The following is a 19,685-nucleotide window of genomic DNA, read 5'->3' as shown; positions in this document are numbered from 1 at the left end:
GATGGTGCAACCCACTTACCCGAGCTGCTCCGCTTTCCTCTTGACCGGCTCCTCTTTGTACATGCGGGTACCATAGAAGTACCAGTAGAGGGCACCGCTCCCATCTTGCCCCAGCGGCTCCACGCGCAGGCTGTCCGCATCCAGGCCCTGGGATCAAACATTGCATGGATTAATGATGCATATTACAGTTCCACTTAATTCACTACGTCATTAGACAGCACTTTTTTAAGTCAGTCACCATCAACCGCATCCCAATAAAAATCACCAAAACTACAGGTACCAAAACATGAGTGTTTCCCCAGTTTTGACCGTTTACCCATGCTAACTCTGAAACGGTCATAATAACGGGAGTTTAAAACAGGTGCAGGCTTGCGGTACAAGGTGTGTGTGTGTGTAGCACCTTGAGCAGGTCGAAGACGTCTGCGGCGTCCAGGCGGTAGTCACACAGCCTGTGCAGCAGCTCCACCTGTGTGCGCGGGGTCAACTCCTCAAAGGGCCCCTGGCGCAGGGGGTTGGGCTTCCCCTCCTCCAGCTCCCAGCGGTAGTTGATGATGTCGTCCAGATAACTGCTGAACGCCTGGGGACTAAGAGGGGCGGGACAGTGATTAGTCCCATATGCTAATATGACAATACAGTAGTGAGGAGGGGTAGGTAATAGAAAATCAGAGAGATCTACTGCAGTGAATTTGGTTGGTGCGGACTATTCAAGGGTTCCCATACAAAATGTGAGAATTTAGGCCTAGGTTAATTGTTTCTAACCCATTCATGTCACAACCTCATTCATCTCTTCAACTAGAAGTCATTCATTCTCAAACGCCTACTGTGTCAAAAGGTCAAAAGGAACATGTGCTTCGTATTGATACCAATCAACAACACAAAAGAAAAGCTGATTGGGAGATAGGGCGATTGCTGTTATTTTTGTCGAGCTACTACATAGCCCTTTAAAGAGTCCTTGGGATCCGACAATATGGCGCACCGCTATTCATTCACTTGCAAATGCTTGTCCTTACAGTGTGCTTTGTAAAGCAAGCGCATATAACCTCTCAATTTCAACAGGCTGTCTATTGTGAAAGAGACAGTCAAGAAATAATTCAAGCTGCCATACCGTAGTGGTTCTGGAGAGAAAAGGAGGGGAAAAAGACAGCAATATCTTTGCACTTGAGTGGGTTTGTTTCATTGTCCTTTTGGATGCTGGTAAATAAATGTTGGTTCCGGGTCAGATCTGTCTGATTAATCTGGAACCCTTCAGTTCCTGCTCAGACGAACAGAAACAAGGGCTCAGGGCAGGGGTGAGTGCCGATGCAACAACAGAAAAGAAAGGAGGAGAAAAACTGGAGGAGAAAAAAATGGCTTATCTTGAAAGAGCAGTTTGCACTTTCACACAGCTGCAGGCCCCCCACTATCCCATCTCTCCCCTTCTCCTCCTCTGCCAACACCCCCGCCCCCCTCCCCAGCTCCGCCGGATCGTTTAACGCGTGCGGATGAAAAGGGCAGCTCTTTGAAAGGCCAGAGCCACCCCCGGGATGCCAGCGGCTGTCTTGTCCAATAAGGCAGGTTGTCCTGTTACTGCATGCCTGGGTGTGGAAACTATCAGCCTTAACCTCCCTCATCCCTCCCGAGTCACAGGCTGATAGGTGCCTACCCCAGTGGTGCTGATGGAGCAAGAGCAGGAGAGGAGGAGGTAGCGGTGGTGGGTGGGGGCCCCTTCAGGGCTGGAACATTTATTTCACTTTCCTTTGCTCTTCCCACTCCCTCTCGCTCACATTTAGTCATCAAGGAACTGCCCCCCCCCCCCCCCCCTCCCAGGGAAAAATCCGCCTAACCCCAGTTTCCTTTGTGAGAAGCCTCACTCAGTTGCAAAGGCTGATTTCAACACAAGCTGTGCACACTGATGTGCTCACTACTAAACAGGGTGTGTGACTCAAACTTCCCGTTTCAGGCCCATACGGCCCCTGGATGTTGTCACCAAGACTGGTCTGTTAGAAAGAAGGTAAAGAGATGTGCTGCTGTGTGCTGGCGAGCTAAGAAGTTAGGCCTAGTTCTGAGGCTCTCTAGAAAGAAAAAGTATGAATATTGAACTCCCATATAAATAAAGAATGTAGGAAACCTGGGGGGCACTACTTACGTGATGTCTGTGCGCTGGTAGCATCCTTGCAGCAGTGAGACGAGGAGGTCAGCCAGAAAGTCTGTGTCCTGCTTCTGTAGCGCCTCTTCCAGCTCCTACCACACAGAGAGAGAGACACAGCCAAGAGGTCAACCTTTGAGTTATATGGAGATCCACTTTTTAAAGGCACATGAAAATCTCAGTTTTAAAGTCGGCATATAACATTTAATGGTTGGTGTTAGTCACAGGTCGGTGCAGTTAAAAAAAAGCATTAAGATTCCAGAGTGATACGGATGCCCTGGAGTAAAACCATAGGTGGTGATGGGAATTTAGGGCTTCCAAGACATAGTTTGACATTTTCAAAGAAACAGGAGCTCTTGTAGCAAAACTTGGTTGAAGTGTGGATATTGGAACTAGTAACTTATATTGTAAGAGCCATAGGGGACCAGAATACCAGACAGTATTCTAACGCTTTTGAGTCTAACACTCTTGATCATGACAAACAACCATATAGAACGTGTGTATGAGGTAGGCTGTGCGTAGGGGACCTGTTTGAGTTGCTGTGGGAGGGATTAGTAGACATGTTCTCAGAGGAGTCCTTTCTGCCAGCGGTTGGAGCCGAGGTTCAAGTTCAACCCTGACCCCTCTCCTGCCTGGCATTGTGTGGCCGCCGTTTAGGGCTTATGAAGCGGCAGTAACCGGGAGAGCAAACTCTAAAGGCCCTCAAAGAGCCAAGGAGAGACGGCAGCAAGAGACTAAGGCCACTGCTACAGACCCGCGCCCCCCCTCCTCCGCTGACCAACCAGGCCACAGCACCCCACACCATTACCCAGCATGCTTTTCTCTCTCCCCGGGATACCCAAAGGCCCTCGGCTACAGAGCAGAGGCGGGGGAGAGACAAGGGAGGCTGAGAGGGCAAAAAATGCTAATGAAAAGTGCTCCATCAACCAACTGTCCATTTCACTTAACCCCTCCCCCGTTTCCCAAGATGCAAAGCGACTCTTCAGCATTGGCCCTTCCTCTTTAAAAAGGAATCTGCCTGCAGCCGACTGCCCCTCGGTCTCTAGCTTAAGAACTCACTTCCAAATTCTCTGCATAAAACACATCACCCCTCCACCTCCCCAAAGAAAAAGCATGTTGACAGTCCAGAATAAACTCAAGGGCAAGGAGGCCCATTTCATTATGCAGCCTACAGATTGCTGCCCCTCTAGAGAAACGGTGAGTGCCGGGTCACTGGGGGTCAGTCTCCACACCTCCCGGCTGTGGAGAGGCACAGGAGTCAACAGTCAGCAGGATGAAAAATGGAGGGAGGGAGGGGTTGAAAAACAGGATAAGATGGATGCATCTGCTTTGGGGTTAAAACTCCTCAGACAGCTACTCAGGACTGGTTGGTGCTGCAGCAGAAGCATGCAAGAGGAGCTGCCTGGGCTGATTATCTCCAAGTCCTTTTATTCAAAACAGAGTTCATTAAGCTTCTTGAGCACATTTTAATGGCAAAAAAAGTTATTGATCAATCTGCTTACAGTGGCAAATTAGAAAGATTTTAAAGGATCTACAGAATAATTCAATATGAAGAGCCTGGGAGGGGGAGATCACAACCCTGGGAGGGCCTGGGACTAATCTACAATAACATGGTTAGCTCCTGGGAGTAGGGCTGTGGGGGTCATTCAATTTTGTCAGCCGGTGATTGTTAAGCAAATATTTGCCCGTCTCAGGGTAATTGACTGTTAATTAACATAAACACGTTTAGCATCTCCTGGCGTCCACGCATAGCCTACAAGCCACTGATGCAGACCTTTGGATTTAGATGTTTTAAAAATGTAGATTTTCCATTTAATATAGCCTACACCATCACAATAAATCCATTAGTTATTTGACAGGTCTAAAGAAACATTATATGACGAAAATGTAGTTGATTTCAGAATAGCACACAGTAGTCCTTATGTTAGGCCCCAATATGGCTATGCCTTACGGCTGTGGGCTACACTGGTTCATTTAGCAGACAAGATTTGCTTAGTATTCAATGGCATTTGCACATGTGCATCAACCGCCTAATCAAAAAGGCACCTCTCTAGCCTCAGTGCCATTTCGGTCATAGAACATGGGGCTCTTTCAACAGCTACGCTCACAGTGTTATGATAGCACATGTACAGTATGTGTACATGTGCAATAACAAAAACTTGTGTGTAGCAGCGGGTGTGTACAGGCTTGTGAACAAAAGTCTGTACCCATGTCTCAGGAGACCAGGAAGTGCCAGGGAGAGTGACATTATCTCAGTGTCCTCCTGTCGACAAGGGGGAGACCAGAACCAACTGTCCTCCATGATGACCCTTACAGTAAGTTTGTAGGGTCTTCCCCCATTTCAGTATGTAGGGGTTATCATGGAGGACTCTTGATTCTGATCTGGTCTCCCCCTTCCTGTCAACAGGAGGACATTGAGATCCTGTGTCACGCTTCCTGGCACTTCCTGGTCCCCTGACAGCCAGCCCCTGGGCCGGAGAGGGCCCATCAATCAGGGGCAGGCTGCACTTTGATCACACTTCAAACCTGGGGCCGGCTGGGAGAGCCGGGGCCCAGTCCAGTGGAGCAGCCCTGGATTAACACCACCCGACTCCACCTTTGAAGTGCCACTCGGCAGCTCAGAATGCAAAGGATTGAAATTAATGTGGTGTGTGCACAGCATGGCGGAGATCCCTCTGTGAGCTCACCGTAAAAAATAAAAAATAAGCACACACAAGGCTTGATTAAGGGCCGTGAGGGACACTCACTGCAGCGCTCATGCAAGGAGCTCACACTGGTCCCCGCAAACAAAGTGAGGACATGTGTCACTCGCCGAAGCGCCCCGATGATCTGTGCATGGTACAGATATCCATGGTCTAAGACAAAGATATGCCCATCTCCATCTTTGTCCAAATCACAGAGGGTTGACAGACTTATCACGAGGCACTAGACAGCAGGCTGGTAAACACTCAAGTGAGTCAAATGCTTGAAGGATGATTGGAGGGTGAGTCAATGTTAAGTCAAAGGTGTGTTACATCCTCTAAAGCACTAAACCCCCTCAGGCCTGTCAGTGGCTCTGCTGTAGCTTGCTAAACTGAGGGTAGGGTAGTGTAGCTGGCCTGGCTCACTGTCAGAGCAGGAGAGTGCAAATGAGAGTGAGGAGTAATGAGAGTGTACTCGTGTCAGGGTGGCGCTGGACATTTGACAGGAAGCATTTCAAAATTTGACATATAGGCCTACGCATTGGGTGTGTAACCTGATTATGTCGTCCACCCACGGCATAATTCATCTTAACAGAACATGCCACTTACCGAATTCCGATGCGCATCATGATTTTAGAATAATTGTCCAAATGTTCTTGCTCAGCCAACAGCAAAATCACTAGCCTATGTCAATCTACTGTCTCCCATAGAAAAGTTGACCTATTCTACTGTTCAGCTTGTCGTTGTGTGTGGAAAATAAAATAGCTTATTCCAAACAAACTCTGGGACAGATCCCAAATGTATACAACCAGTACATCAAAATAACTTTAAAAAGCATTGAGACTGATGCAACAGATCAGAACCTTAAACAGTGGTCACCAACCGGTTGATCACAATCTACCTTCAAGGCATTCCTAGTCGATCACCAAACATTTCTGTAGAAAAGCCAATGATAAAAGACTTCCGCTCCATTAGAATGTGTGTTGTGCTGTTGGCGGTGGGTGTACTGGATTCAGAAGCCATGCGCACCAGGTAGGCAAATGTTGTTCCCATTGTGAACCATTTCATTTGTCTGAAAAGACAAACCCTGCCTACCCAGAGGCCCGGGAGATTTGTGGCAAAATCGAGTTGCGCTGGTCAAATCAGATAGCTCAAATCCCAGTGCATACAGATTCCATGACCTAGCCACAGCAAAGTTTGATAGTCTACTTTAGATTTCATAACTTTTAAAACCATGACCAGAGATACTGCTGTTTTTATGAGTGAGTTTAACTCTACATCCCTCCGCTGAGACTAATGCCTGGGAAAATGTTTTTTGAATGGTCAAACTTTCTAGAGCTCCGACCTTCCAAACTAAGGATCACTGACGTCAAGATTTGACCTAGTTTCTTCTTCTCCTCCCCCCCCCCCCCCCACCCCTGAGTTCCCAATTGTCTTGAAAGCTCCACCAGTCCAGTAAAATAAAAAAGCAAATTATTTCACATTTATGCTCAGCTGTGCCTCAACTGCTACACCGAGTGATCTATATTGGCAGGCATATAGCCAATACGCTGTGATAACCTATTAAGTCTTCTGCACAAATCTTATCCCTACATAACTGTTTTTATTAGGTTAATGTTACATTGTAAGTCACGTAAAAAATACAAATCTGAGCGGTAGATCTCGGGTTGCTTTTTGACTGTGAAAGTGATCTTGACTCAGAAAATGTTGTGACTCTGGCTTAAAATGTTGCAAAGAAATTACTTCACATTCTAGCTGCACAGCAACGCGCACACAGCAGGCTACACGTGAATGTTCATTCCATAATGCAATCCGCCCAAACACTAGGCTTGGGCGGATTGTCATACCGACCTTGTGCCATACCAGGATATTCGGTAATACCGGCACTGAACATAAGGGGCGCTATTGTAATCCGACAGTTAGCAATGCTAAAGAGTACATGTAAAATCAAAGAGAATTATAACTAAATGCTAATGACAAAAACGGACAGTAAGCCTCTTGATCCAGAGCATTTAGCACATTTTAGACAGTTAACTTAATAGTTATAAGATATCTAGCCGGCAAACATTTCTCTGTGAATTCCATACTGCAACTACACTGAACAAAAATATAAAACACAACAATTTAAAAGATTTTACTGAGTTAAAATTAATATAAGGAAAACAGTCAATTGAAATAAATTCATTAGGCCCTAATCTATGGATTTCACATGACTGGGAACACCAATATGCATGTTGGTCACAGATAACTTTTTTAAAAACTTTAGAAACTCAGGGGCATGGATCAGAAAACCAGTCAGTAACTGGTGTGACCACCCTTTTCCTCATGCAGCACAACACATGTCGCATAACGTTGATCAGGCTGTTGATTGTGGCCTGTGGAATGTTGTCCCCATCTTCTTCAATGGTTGTGCGAAGTTGCTGGATATTGGCGGGAACTGGAACACTGTCGTACACGTCGATCCAGAGCATCCCAAACATGCTCAACGGGTGACATGTCTGGTGAGTGTGCAGGCCATGGAAGAACGGACATTTTCAGCTTCCAGGAATTGTGTACAGATCTTTGTGACATGGTGCCATTCATTATAATGCTGAAACATTAGGTAATGGTGTTAGCTGAATGGCATGACAATGGGCCTCAAGATCTCGTCACAGTATCTCTGTGCAAATTACCATCGATAAAACAAATGTGTTCGTTTTCTGTAGCTTATACCTGCCCTTACCATACCACCACCATTGGGCACTCTATTCACAACATTGACATCAGCAAACCCACCCACAAAACGTAATCTGATCGTTACAGTTGAAACTGGGATTCATCCGTGAAGAGCAAACTTCTCCAGTGTGCCAGTGCCAATCGAAGGTGAGCATTTGTCCACTGATTTTGGTTACAACGCAGAACTGCACTCAGGTCAAGACCAGGATGAGGACAACGAGCATGCAGACGAGCTTCCTTGAGACAGTTTATGCAGAAATTCTTCTGTTGTGCAAACCCACAGTTTCATCAGCTGTCCGGGTGGCTGGTGTCAGGTCCTGCTCTGGTGGTTACAAGTGGTCTGCGGTTGTGAAGCCAGTTGGACGTACTGCCAAATTCTCTAAAAACGACATTGGAGGCAGCTTATGGTAGAGCAATGAACATTCAATTCTCTGACAATGGCTCTGGTGGACATTCCTGCAGTCAGCATGCCAATTGCACACTTCCTCAAAACTTGAGACATCTGTGGCATTGTGTTCTGTGACAAAATATCCTCAGACATAGTTGCTAATATATGCATAGTATTATTCATATTGGATAGAAACCACTCTGAAGTTTCTAAAACTGTTTGAATGATGTCTGAGTATAACAGAACTCATATGGCAGGCAAAAACATGAGAAAAAAATCCAAACAGGAAGTGGGAATTCTGAGGCTGGTAGATTTTCAACCAAGCTCCCATTGAATTCACAGTGAGATATGGATGAGTTTGCACTTCCTACGGCTTCCACTAGATGTCAACAGTCTGTAGAACTTTGTCTGATGACTCTACTGTGAAGGGGGGCCGAATGAAAGAGGAATTAGTCAAGTCTGCCATGACCTGACCATGCGCGTTCACATAAGAGGGAGCTCTGTTCCATCGCTCATCTGAAGTCAATGTAATTCTCCGGTTGGAACGTTATTCAAGATTTATGTTAACAACATTCTAAAGATTGATTCAATACATCGTTTGACATGTTTCTACTGACTGTTACTGAACTTTTGGTCATTTCGTCAGCTTTTAGGGAACGCGCTTCGTGACTTTGGAATTGTTTACCAAACGCGCAAACAAAAGTAGCTAATTGGACATAAATAACAGACATTATCGAACTCCTCAAGCATTTATTGTGGACCTGGGATTCCTGGGAGAGCATTGTGATGAAGATCATCAAAAGGTAAGGAAACATTTATCATGTAATTTCTGGTTTCTGTTGACTCCAACATGGCGGCTAATTTGACTATTGTTCTGAGTGCCGTCTCAGATTATTGCATGGTCTGCTTTTCCGTAAAGTTTTGTTTAAATCTGACACAGCGGTTGCATTAAGGAGAGGTTCATCTATAATTCCATGTGTATAACTTGTATTATCATCTACATTTATGATGACTATTTCTGTTGAATAGATGTGGCTATGCAAAATTACTGGATGTTTTTGAAACTAGTGAACGTAACACGCCAATGTAAACTCAGATTTTTAAAATATAAACTTTATCAAACAAAACATACATGTATTGTGTAACATGAAGTCCTATGAGTGTCATCTGATGAAGATCATCAAAGGTTAGTGATTAATTTTATCTCTATTTGTGCTTTTTGTGACTCCTATCTTTGGCTAGGAAAATGGCTGTGCTTATTGTGGTTTGGTGTGACCTAACAATCGTTTGTGGTGCTTTCGCTGAAAAGCATATTTGAAATCGGACACTTTGGTGGGATTAACAACAAGATTACCGTTAAAATGGTATAAGACACATGTATGTCTGAGGAATTTTAATTATGAGATTTCTGGTTTTTGAATTTGGCGCCCTACACTTTCACTGGCTGTTGTCATATCGATCCCGTTACCGGGATTGCAGCCCTAAGAAGTTTTTAACAGGGATGTTAACAAATATGTGCACAAAATTGAGGGAAATAAGCTTGTGCTTAAGGAACATTATCTCATCTCATGAAACATGGGACCAACACGTTACATGCTGTGTTTATATTTATGTTCAGTGTAGATTAGAGGTCGACCGATTAAATCGGCATGGCTGATTAATTAGGGCCGATTTCAAGTTACCATAACAATCAGTAATCTGCATTTTTGGATGCCGATTACATTGCAATCCACGAGGAAACTGCGTGGCAGGCTGACCACCTGTTATGCGAGTGCAGCGACAAAAGGACCTTGTGGCTGCAAGGAGCCAAGGTCAGTTGCTAGCTAGCATTAAACTTATCTTGTAAAAAAACAAATCTTCACAATCACTAGTTAACATAGTAATATCATCAACCATGTGTAGTTAACTAGATTGTCCTGTGTTGCACATAAATTAACAGGCACCGCATTGATTATCATCGAATCGCAGCCTACTTCAACTTCGCCAAACGGGTGATGTTTTCACAAAAGCGCATTGCCGAAAAAAAGCAATCTTTGCACAAACGTACCTAACCATAAACATCAATGCCTTTCTTAAAATCAATACAGAGAAGTATATATTTTTTTAAGCCTGCATATTTAATTAAAATAAATGCATGTTAGCAGGCAATATTAACTAGGGAAATTGTGTCACTTCTCTTGCGTTCAGTGCACGCAGAGTCAGGGTATATGCAACAGTTTGGGCCGCCTGGCTCGTTCCTGTTTCCTAATTATGACATAACATTGAAGGTTGTGCAATGTAACAGCAATATTTAGACTTAGGGTTGCCGCCCGTTCGATAAAATACGGAACGGTTCCGTATTTCACTGAAAGAATAAAAATGTTGTTTTCGAAATGATAGTTAACCGGATTTGACCATATTAATAACCAAAGGCTTGTATTTGTGTTTATTAGATTATAATTAACTATGACTTGACATTTGATAGAGCAGTCTGAGCAGTGGTAGGCAGCAGCAGGCTCATAAGCATTCATTCAAACAGCACTTTAGTGCGTTTGCCAGCAGCTCTTAGCAATGCTTGAAGCACAGCGCTGTTTATGGACTTCAAGCCTATCAACTCCCAAGATTAGGCTGGCAATACTAAAGTGCCTATAAGAACATCCAATAGTCAAAGGTATATGAAATACAAATGGTAGAGAGATAAATAGTCGGCGCGTCATAATTCCTATAATAACCACAACCTAAAACTCCTTAACTGGGTATATTGAGCGACCAGCTGTAATATGTTCTCATGTTCTGAGCAAGGAACTTAAACGTTAGCTTTTTTACATGGCACATATTGCACTTTTACTTTTTTCTCCAACACTGTTTTTGCATTATTCAAACCAAATTGAAAATGTTTCATTATTTATTTGAGATTAAATAGATTTTATTTATGTATTATATTAAGTTAAAATAAGTGTGTATTGTTCATTCAGTATTGTTGCAATTGTCATTATTACAAATATATATAAAATAAATTATAAAATCGGCCGATAAACCTCTTGGGTAGGGGGCAGTATTTTCACGTCCAGATGAAAAGCGTGTCCCGAGGTAATATGCCCGTTACTCAGGCCCAGAAGCTAGGATATGCATATAATTGGTAGATTTGGATAGAAAACTCTAAAGCTTCTAAAACGATATGGCAGGCAAAACCCCGAGGACAAACCACCCAAAAAAATGTTATTTCAGCCTACCAATGTTTCCAATGGCTTTCATGTTTATTATAAGGCCAAAACCTCCCAGATTGCAGTTCCTAGGGCTTCCACTAGATGTCAAGTCTTTAGAAAGAGTTTCAGGCTGGTTTTTGGAAAAATAAGTTAGAAGTTGTAGTTTTTCTAAGTGGTTAGAAAATACCCGAGCTCTGAAGCAAGCTTCCAGAAAATTGGAACGGAAATGGCGCCACACCAAACTGGAAGTCTTCCGACTAGCTTGGAAAGACAGTACCGTGCAGTATCGAAGAGCCCTCACTGCTGCTCGATCATCCTACTTTTCCAACTTAATTGAGGAAAATAAGAACAATCCAAAATTTATTTTTGATACTGTTGCAAAGCTAACTAAAAAGCAGCATTCCCCAAGAGAGGATGACTTTCACTTCAGCAGTAATAAATTCATGAACTTCTTTGAGGAAAAGATCATGATCATTAGAAAGCAAATTACGGACTCCTCTTTAAATCTGCGTATTCCTCCAGGGCTTAGCTGTCCTGGATCTGCACAGCTCTGCCAGGGCCTGGGATCGGGAGAGACACTTAAGTGTTTTAGTACTATATCTCTTGACACAATGATGAAAATAATCATGGCCTCTAAACTTTCAAGCTACATACTGGATCCTATTCCAACTAAACTACTGAAAGAGCTGCTTCATGTGCTTGGCCCTCCTATGTTGAACATAATAAACGGCTCTCTATCCACCGGATGTGTACCAAACTCACTAAAAGTGGCAGTAATAAAGCCTCTCTTGAAAAAGCCAAACCTTGACCCGGAAAATATAAAAAACTAAATCGGCCTATATCGAATCTTCCATTCCTCTCAAAAATTTTAGAAAAAGCTGTTGCGCAGCAACTCACTGCCTTCCTGAAGACAAACAATGTATACGAAATGCTTCAGTCTGGTTTTAGACCCCATCATAGCACTGAGACTGCACTTGTGAAGGTGGTAAATGACCTTTTAATGGCGTCAGACCGAGGCTCTGCATCTGTCCTCGTGCTACTAGACCTTAGTGCTGCCTTTGACACCATCGATCACCACATTCTTTTGGAGAGACTGGAAACCCAAATTCGTCTACATGGACAAGTTCTGGCCTGGTTTAGATCTTATCTGTCGGAAAGATATCAGTTTGTCTCTGTGAATGGTTTGTCCTCTGACAAATCAACAGTACATTTCGGTGTTCCTCAAGGTTCCGTTTTAGGACCCCTATTGTTTTCACTATATATTTTACCTCTTGGGGATGTTATTCGAAAACATAATGTTAACTTTCACTGCTATGCGGATGACACACAGCTGTACATTTCAATGAAACATGGTGAAGCCCCAAAATTGCACTCGCTAGAAGCCTGTGTTTCAGACATAAGGAAGTGGATGGCTGAAAACGTTCTACTTTTAAACTCGGACAAAACAGAGATGCTTGTTCTAGGTCCCAAGAAACAAAGAGATCTTCTGTTAAATCTGACAATTAATCTTGATGGTTGTAAAGTCGTCTCAAATAAACTGTGAAGGACCTCTGCGTTACTCTTGACCCTGATCTCTCTTTTGACGAACATATCAAGACTGTTGTTTCAAGGACAGCTTTTTTCCATCTATGTAACATTGCAAAAATCAGAAACGTTCTGTCCAAAAATGATGCAGAAAAATTAATCCATGCATTTGTTACTTCTAGGTTAGACTACTGCAATGCTCTACTTTCCGGCTACCCGGATAAAGCACTAAATAAACTTCAGTTAGTGCTAAATACAGCTGCTAGAATCCTGACTAGAACCAAGAAATTTGATCATATTACTCCAATGCTAGCTTCCCTACACTGGCTTCCTGTTAAGGCAAGGGCTGATTTCAAGGTTTTACTGTTAACCTATAAAGCGTTACATGGGCTTGCTCCTACCTATCTTTCCGAGTTGGTCCTGCCGTACATACCTACACGTACGCTACGGTCACAAGACGCAGGCCTCCTAATTGTCCCTAGAATTTCTAAGCAAACAGCTGGAGGCAGGGCTTTCTCCTATAGATCTCAATTTTTATGGAATGGTCTGCCTATCCATATGAGAGACGCAGACTCGGTCTCAACCTTTACATTTTTATTGAAGACTCATCTCTTCAGTAGGTCATATGATTGAGTGTAGTCTGGCCCAGGAGTGTGAAGGTGAACGGAAAGGCTCTGGAGCAACGAACCGCCCTTGCTGTCTCTGCCTGGCCGGTTCCCCTCTCTCCACTGGGATTCTCTACCTCTAACCCTATTACAGGGGCTGAGTCACTGGCTTACTGGTGCTCTTTCATGCCGTCCCTAGGAGGGGTGCGTCACTTGAGTGGGTTGAGTTACTGACATGATCTTCCTGTCTGGGTTGGCGCCCCCCCTTGGTTTGTGCTGTGGTGGAGATCTTTGTGGGCTATACTCAGCCTTGTCTCAGGATTGTAAGTTGGTGGTTGAAGATATCCCTCTAGTGGTGCGGGGGCTGTGCTTTGGCAAAGTGGGTGGGGTTATATCCTTCCTGTTTGGCCCTGTCCGGGGGTATCATCGGATGGGGCCACAGTGTCTCCTGACCCCTCCTGTCTCAGCCTCCAGTATTTATGCTGCAGTAGTTAATGTGTCGGGGGGCTAGGGTCAGTTTGTTATATCTGGAGGACTCCTGTCTTATCCGGTGTCCTGTGTGAATTTAAGTATGCTCTCCAATTCTCTCCTTCTCTCTTTCAGAGGACCTGAGCCCTAGGACCATACGTCAGGACTACCGGGCATGATGACTCCTTGCTGTCCCCAGTCCACCTGGCCTTGCTGCTGTTCCAACTGTTCTGCCTGCGGTTATGGAACCCCTACCTGTCCCAGACCTGCTGTTTTCAACTCTTAATGATCGGCTATGAAAAGCCAACTGACATTTATTCCTGATTATTATTTGACCATGCTTGTCATTTATGAACATTTTGAACATCTTGGCCATGTTCTGTTATAATCTCCACCCGGCACAGCCAGAAGAGGACTGGCCACACCTCATAGCCTGGTTCCTCTCTAGGTTTCTTCCTAGGTTTTGGCCTTTCTAGGGAGTTTTTCCTAGCCACCGTGCTACTACACCTGCATTGCTTGCTGTTTGGGGTTTTAGGCTGGGTTTCTGTACAGCACTTCGAGATATTAGCTGATGTACGAAGGGCTATATAAAATAAACTTGATTGATTGATTGGTTCCCATTTTGGCTGTAGTGTTTCCATGCACATGGGTGAAAGCGCGTTCTTTGTTATTTATCTCCGGTAATGAACATACTATTCCCGTCTTAAATTGTATAGTTTATTTACGTATCAGGGTACCTGAGGTTTGATTATAAACGTTGTTTGACTTGTTTGGATAAGTCTATAGGTAATGTTTGGGATTCATGTTGTATGCATTTTGGAGGGAAACCAGTGGATTATAGCTAAACTGAGTTTTTATGGATATAAAAGGACTTTATCAAACAAAAGGACCATTTGTGATGTAACTGGGACCTTTTGGAGTGCCATCAGAAGATCTTCAAAGGTAAGGCATTTATTATATCGCTATTTCTGACTTCCGTGTCGCACCTGCCTGGTTGAAAAATGTTTTTCATGTTTTTGTATGCGGGGTGCTATCCTCAGATAACCTCATGGTGTGCTTTCACCGTAAAGCCTTTCTGAAATCTGACAGCGGTTGGATGAACAAGTTAAGCTTTATTTTGATGTATAATACTTGTTTTTTCATGAATGTTAAATATTTATATTTCTGTAATTTGTAATTCGCGCTCTGCAATTTCACCGGATGTTGGCCAAGTGGGACGCTAACGTCCCACCTGCCCATAAGAAGTTAATCGGTATCGGCTTTTTTGGTCCTCCAATAAAATCGGTATCCGCACTGAAAAAAATATGATAAATCGGTCGACCTCTAGTGTAGAACACCTGGCGGCACAACACAACAGTGAGTGACTATCAAGGCTTGTAAACAAACACCATGTGACTGGGGACTACCGGTAAGTTTCCTAATTAAAAATTGTTAAAGGTGAAATGAACACAAGCATCTTTATCTCCTAACATATTGCACAAGTTGACTGCAGGTATTTACTTAAGTAGTTACAAATAAACATGTATACTTAAAAAAAAAAAAATGCAAAGAAAGTTAACAGTATCCAAATGCCCCGATATAGGGTATACCACCCAAGCCTAGAAAACACAATTGTCAAAAGCGCACTCCACATGCGAGCAGTTTCAGTTGCTAATATGACTAAGATTGGGACTTTGGCTATTGGACAATGACAAAAGGTTGATTTGAAAACCAGTAGAACATGTGAAATAGCCTACTGGTTTCAATGGCCTATGGAAGTCTTGATTAAATAATTGCCTCCACTTTTATAATAAGTGGATTTTGTCTCGGCTACTTTGAAGCAAGATAAGAAATGCCTCATAATATGAAGTAAAACGTTAAGGTTTCACACAATTAAGTAAACGTTTTCAAAAAGGCATTATGCTTTCAGCTCACATTGCAAAGTGGTGTGATGCGCTGAAGCCTGCCTACCGTTGCCTAAGCACTTGAATGGTGAATGGGAAGCGTGCTTCAATTACCAGTTGAGAAATAAAAACAGTAAACTTTTTTTAAATAACTGCCATCAAAACTGTTAACACGCGATTACATTTAGAATTGTTGCGCTGATTGGGCTTATAAAAATCACATTACACTCCAGCAGCAACAGGAGCTGTAGCAGCACCTCTCACGCCGTCTGACCAGACTTTCAGCTCAAACTAGGCTCTGTATTTGCATGATGTGCACATGTGATAAGACTCATAAGGACTAACGAAGATGCACACACCAATTTAATTCAACTAAATTAATAGGGATAACGATTCCACCGGAGCCCAAACCAGTCCAAATTAAGCATGCATCGGTCACCGATTGAAATGTTATGAATTACCGGTTCCACTAATGTTTTTTACTCATCGTTTCATTCCCGAAAATACCTCTCATTTTGTGACTGAAATGAGTCCTCTACTTCGGTTCAGTAGCTTAGACATTTTATGCATGTAACTGCGTATGACTGTTAGATAACTAAGCGCACAGTGCTGGAGGCACAGCTGCTCACGCCAGCGAGACCTAGGCCTGTTCTAATAAACCATTCATACAGCTTCATTTAGATGTTTGTAAAATGGCTTACAGAATGTCAAATCATGGGCTTTATTAGTTGAGTGACAACCAATGTAATTTGCAGGGTAATCATTACCAAATGTACTGTAGAAAATAGTGTTTTATCTGAGTCGTGTAGCCTACCGGAGCAGACAACACAAAATGCTCACTGGGGGTTTTCAATCATTCAGATTTAATTTTGGATTGTTCACCTTAAGAAATAGTTTTGGTAGTTTTGCTTTAAAAACAGTCAGTGTATTTGGTCATTTTTCATTGAACAGGGTAATTTGCATTTATTCATAGGTGAGAGCAGGAGAAGCTCTTCGTAAAATTACAAACCATTCTGTTTTGAGACCGGTTAAAATCCAAAGGTGCATTAAATTAAATTGGCTAAATGCCATGCTAATACAGTTGAAGTCGGAAGTTTACATGCACCTTAGCCAAATATATTTAAACTCAGTTTCACAATTCCTGACATTTAATCCTAGTAAAAATCCCATTTTAGGTCAGTTAGGATCACCACTTTATTTTAAGAATGTGAAATGTCAGAATAATAGTAGAGAGAAGGATTTATTTCAGCTTTTATTTCTTTCATCACATTCCCAGTGGGTCAGAAGTTTACATACACTCAATTAGTATTTGGTAGCATTGCCTTTAAATTATTTAACTTGGGCCAAAAGTTTCTGGTAGCCTTCCACAATAAGTTGGGTGAATTTTGGCTCATTCCTCCTGACAGAGCTGGTGTAACCGAGTCAGGTTTGTAGGCCTCCTTGCTCGCACATGCTTTTTCAGTTCTGCCCACAAATTTTCTATAGGATGGAGGTTTGTCCATTTGGAAGACCCATTTGCGACCAAGCTTTAACTTCCTGACTGATGTCTTGAGATGCTGCTTCAATATCCACAATTTTCCTTCGTCATGATGCCATCTATTTTGTGAAGTGCACCAGTCCCTCCTGTAGCAAAGCACCCCCACAACATGATGCTGCCACCACCGTGCTTCACGGTTGGGATAGTGTTCTTCGGCTTGCAAGCCTCCCCCTTTTTCCTCCAAACATAACGATGGTCTTTATGGCCATTTTTGTTTCATCAGACCAGAGGACATTTCTCCAAAAAGTACGATATTTGTCCCCATGTGCAGTTGCAAACCGTTGTCTGGCTTTTTTATGGCGGTTTTTGAGCAGTAGCTTCTTCCTTGCTGCATGGCCTTTCAGGTTATGTTGATATAGGACTCGTTTTACTGTGGATATAGACACTTTTGTACCCGTTTCCTCCAGCATCTTCACAAGGTCCTTTGCTGTTGTTCTGGGATTTATTTGCACTTTTCACACCATAGTACGTTCATCTCTAGGAGACAGAACGCGTCTCCTTCCTGAGAGGTATAACGGCTGCGTGGTCCCATGGTGTTTATACTTGCGTACTATTGTTTGTACAGATGAACGTGGTACCTTCAGGCGTTTGGAAATTCCTCCCAATGATGAGCCAGACTTGTGGAGGTCTACAATTATTTTTCTGAGGTCTTGGCTGATTTCTTTTGATTTTCCCATGATGTCAAACAAAGAGGCTCTGAGTTTGAAGGTAGGCCTTGAAATACATCCACAGGTACACCTCCAATTGACTCAAATGATGTCAATTAGCCTATTAGAAGCTTCTAAAGCCATGACATCATTTCCTGGAATTTTCCAAGCTGTTTAAAGGCACAGTCAACTTAGTGTATGTAAACCTCTGACCCACTGGAATTGTGATACAGTAAATTATACGTGAAATAATCTGTCTGTAAACAATTGTTGGAAAAATTACTTGTGTCATGCACAAAGTTGATGTCTTAACCGACTTGCCAAAACCACAAGTTTCTTGTTAACAAACTGTGGAGTGGTTGAAAAACAAGTTAATGACTCCAACCTAAGTGTATGTAAACTTCCGACTTCAACTGTATATAAAATATAAATATTGACATAGTACTAGCTCAAAAAATGTTTAATCTGCAAAAATAACAAGTTAATCAGTGGGTGATTTGTGGGATGGTAGATGCTCAGTCTGCGCCATGGCTCCGCTCAGGTGCACACACACACAGTTTAGAGAAGTCATCCCAGCTCAGAGGCACAGCTCTTGAGCTCCCATTAGCAGCAGATTTTACATATATAAATGGAAAATGTCCATGCAAAACATTTTAGCGCATCGAATAGTATCGAACCGTATTGGATCACTTCTTTCCCCTAATCAAACCAAATCGCAAACCAAGTAAAACGTATCGTTCCTGTACTGTATCGCAGCCCATGTTTCTAGATGCACATTCCCACAAATTAACCTATAGACCGATAAGTATGATCACTCAAATGTATTTCCATCAATGAAAAGGCTAAAAACCATTATTTTGTAATAGGATTTTTTTTCTCCTGGACAGCTATTTCTCAGGGGTCACTTGCAGCTTCACACCTGGACTACAGGGTCAGAGGTTGGCGTCCGGCATTCTGACTCACAGCAGAGGAACTCCAGGCTCTGCCATGAGCAAATCAGCAGCATAATATATGCCATTTAGCAGACACTTTTATCCAAAGCACATGTGACAAACTCATTCCACGGAGGGCCGAGTATCTAAAGTTTTTCGCTCCTCCCTTGTACTTCATTGATGAATTAAGGTCACTAATTAGTAAGGAACTCCCCTCACCTGGTTGTCTAGGACTTAATTGAAAGAAGAAGAAAAAAACTGCACACACAAGGCCCTCCATGGAATGAATTTGACACCCCTGATCCAAAGCGACTTACAGTCATGGGTGCATAGAACTGTCATAACGTGTAACACAAGACATATTTCCTGTCAACGATGGGCTAACCCCACCACAAGCCTCTTGGTCAGAGAGAAAAACACCCACATGCTTCACAAACATTTGCTGATTGTGTAAACAGGGCCTCTGTGGTGGGTTAACACAGCAGGTTGGCTGGAAGTGAGCACAAAGAGCCCAGAGCTCCTCGCTCCACAGGCCGGCAGATACCCCAGGTAGAGCCAGGGAAGCCCGGGGTCAAAGACCACTGCCCATTTAGAGAGCCCCCCCTCCCTCCTCCTGGGGATGGTCATCTGCCATATGACCAAACTATAGAGAAAACAGGACACGTGCTCAGTCAATCACAAGCCTGACCCTCTCATCAACAGAAAAGTCTGAGGAGCATGGTAGGTGCATTTTAAGATTAAAAAAATATATATATAGTCGCACCCAGTTCTCCCAATCATTGCTCGTGTCCCAACGACAATGTGTGGCCTAATCCATATCTGTGAAGGAGAGAAAGCCTGGTGTGATAAGCCCTGCCGCTGAGGCTGTATCTGGCGGCCCCAGAGCTCTAGCAGACCCAGAGAGGCCGAGGTATCAAGGCTGGCCTCTCTCTGAAGAGCCTCACACCAGACGCTTTCCATGCCAGTGCCGTTTACAGCTCCAGGAGGAGTTCAAG

At 43.3% G+C, this 19,685-nt stretch overlaps 1 protein-coding gene across 1 annotated transcript in view; it reads right to left on the bottom strand.

The window, feature by feature from the left end:
- The window catches only part of LOC139540237 (chromatin remodeling regulator CECR2-like), a 68,977-nt gene that overhangs the window by 31,821 nt on the left and 17,471 nt on the right, over positions 1 to 19,685 (bottom strand). The window contains exons 2-4 of the mRNA XM_071343908.1: positions 2,126 to 2,220; positions 401 to 584; positions 20 to 147 (exon numbers count right to left, since the gene is read on the bottom strand). Coding sequence (XP_071200009.1) covers positions 20 to 147; positions 401 to 584; positions 2,126 to 2,220 — 407 coding nt within the window. The remainder of the gene's footprint in view (positions 1 to 19; positions 148 to 400; positions 585 to 2,125; positions 2,221 to 19,685) is intronic.

This window comes from Salvelinus alpinus, chromosome 15 (genome assembly GCF_045679555.1).
Source record: "Salvelinus alpinus chromosome 15, SLU_Salpinus.1, whole genome shotgun sequence".
Taxonomy (NCBI): Eukaryota; Metazoa; Chordata; class Actinopteri; order Salmoniformes; family Salmonidae; genus Salvelinus; species Salvelinus alpinus.
This window is presented reverse-complemented; position numbering and strand designations above follow the sequence as displayed.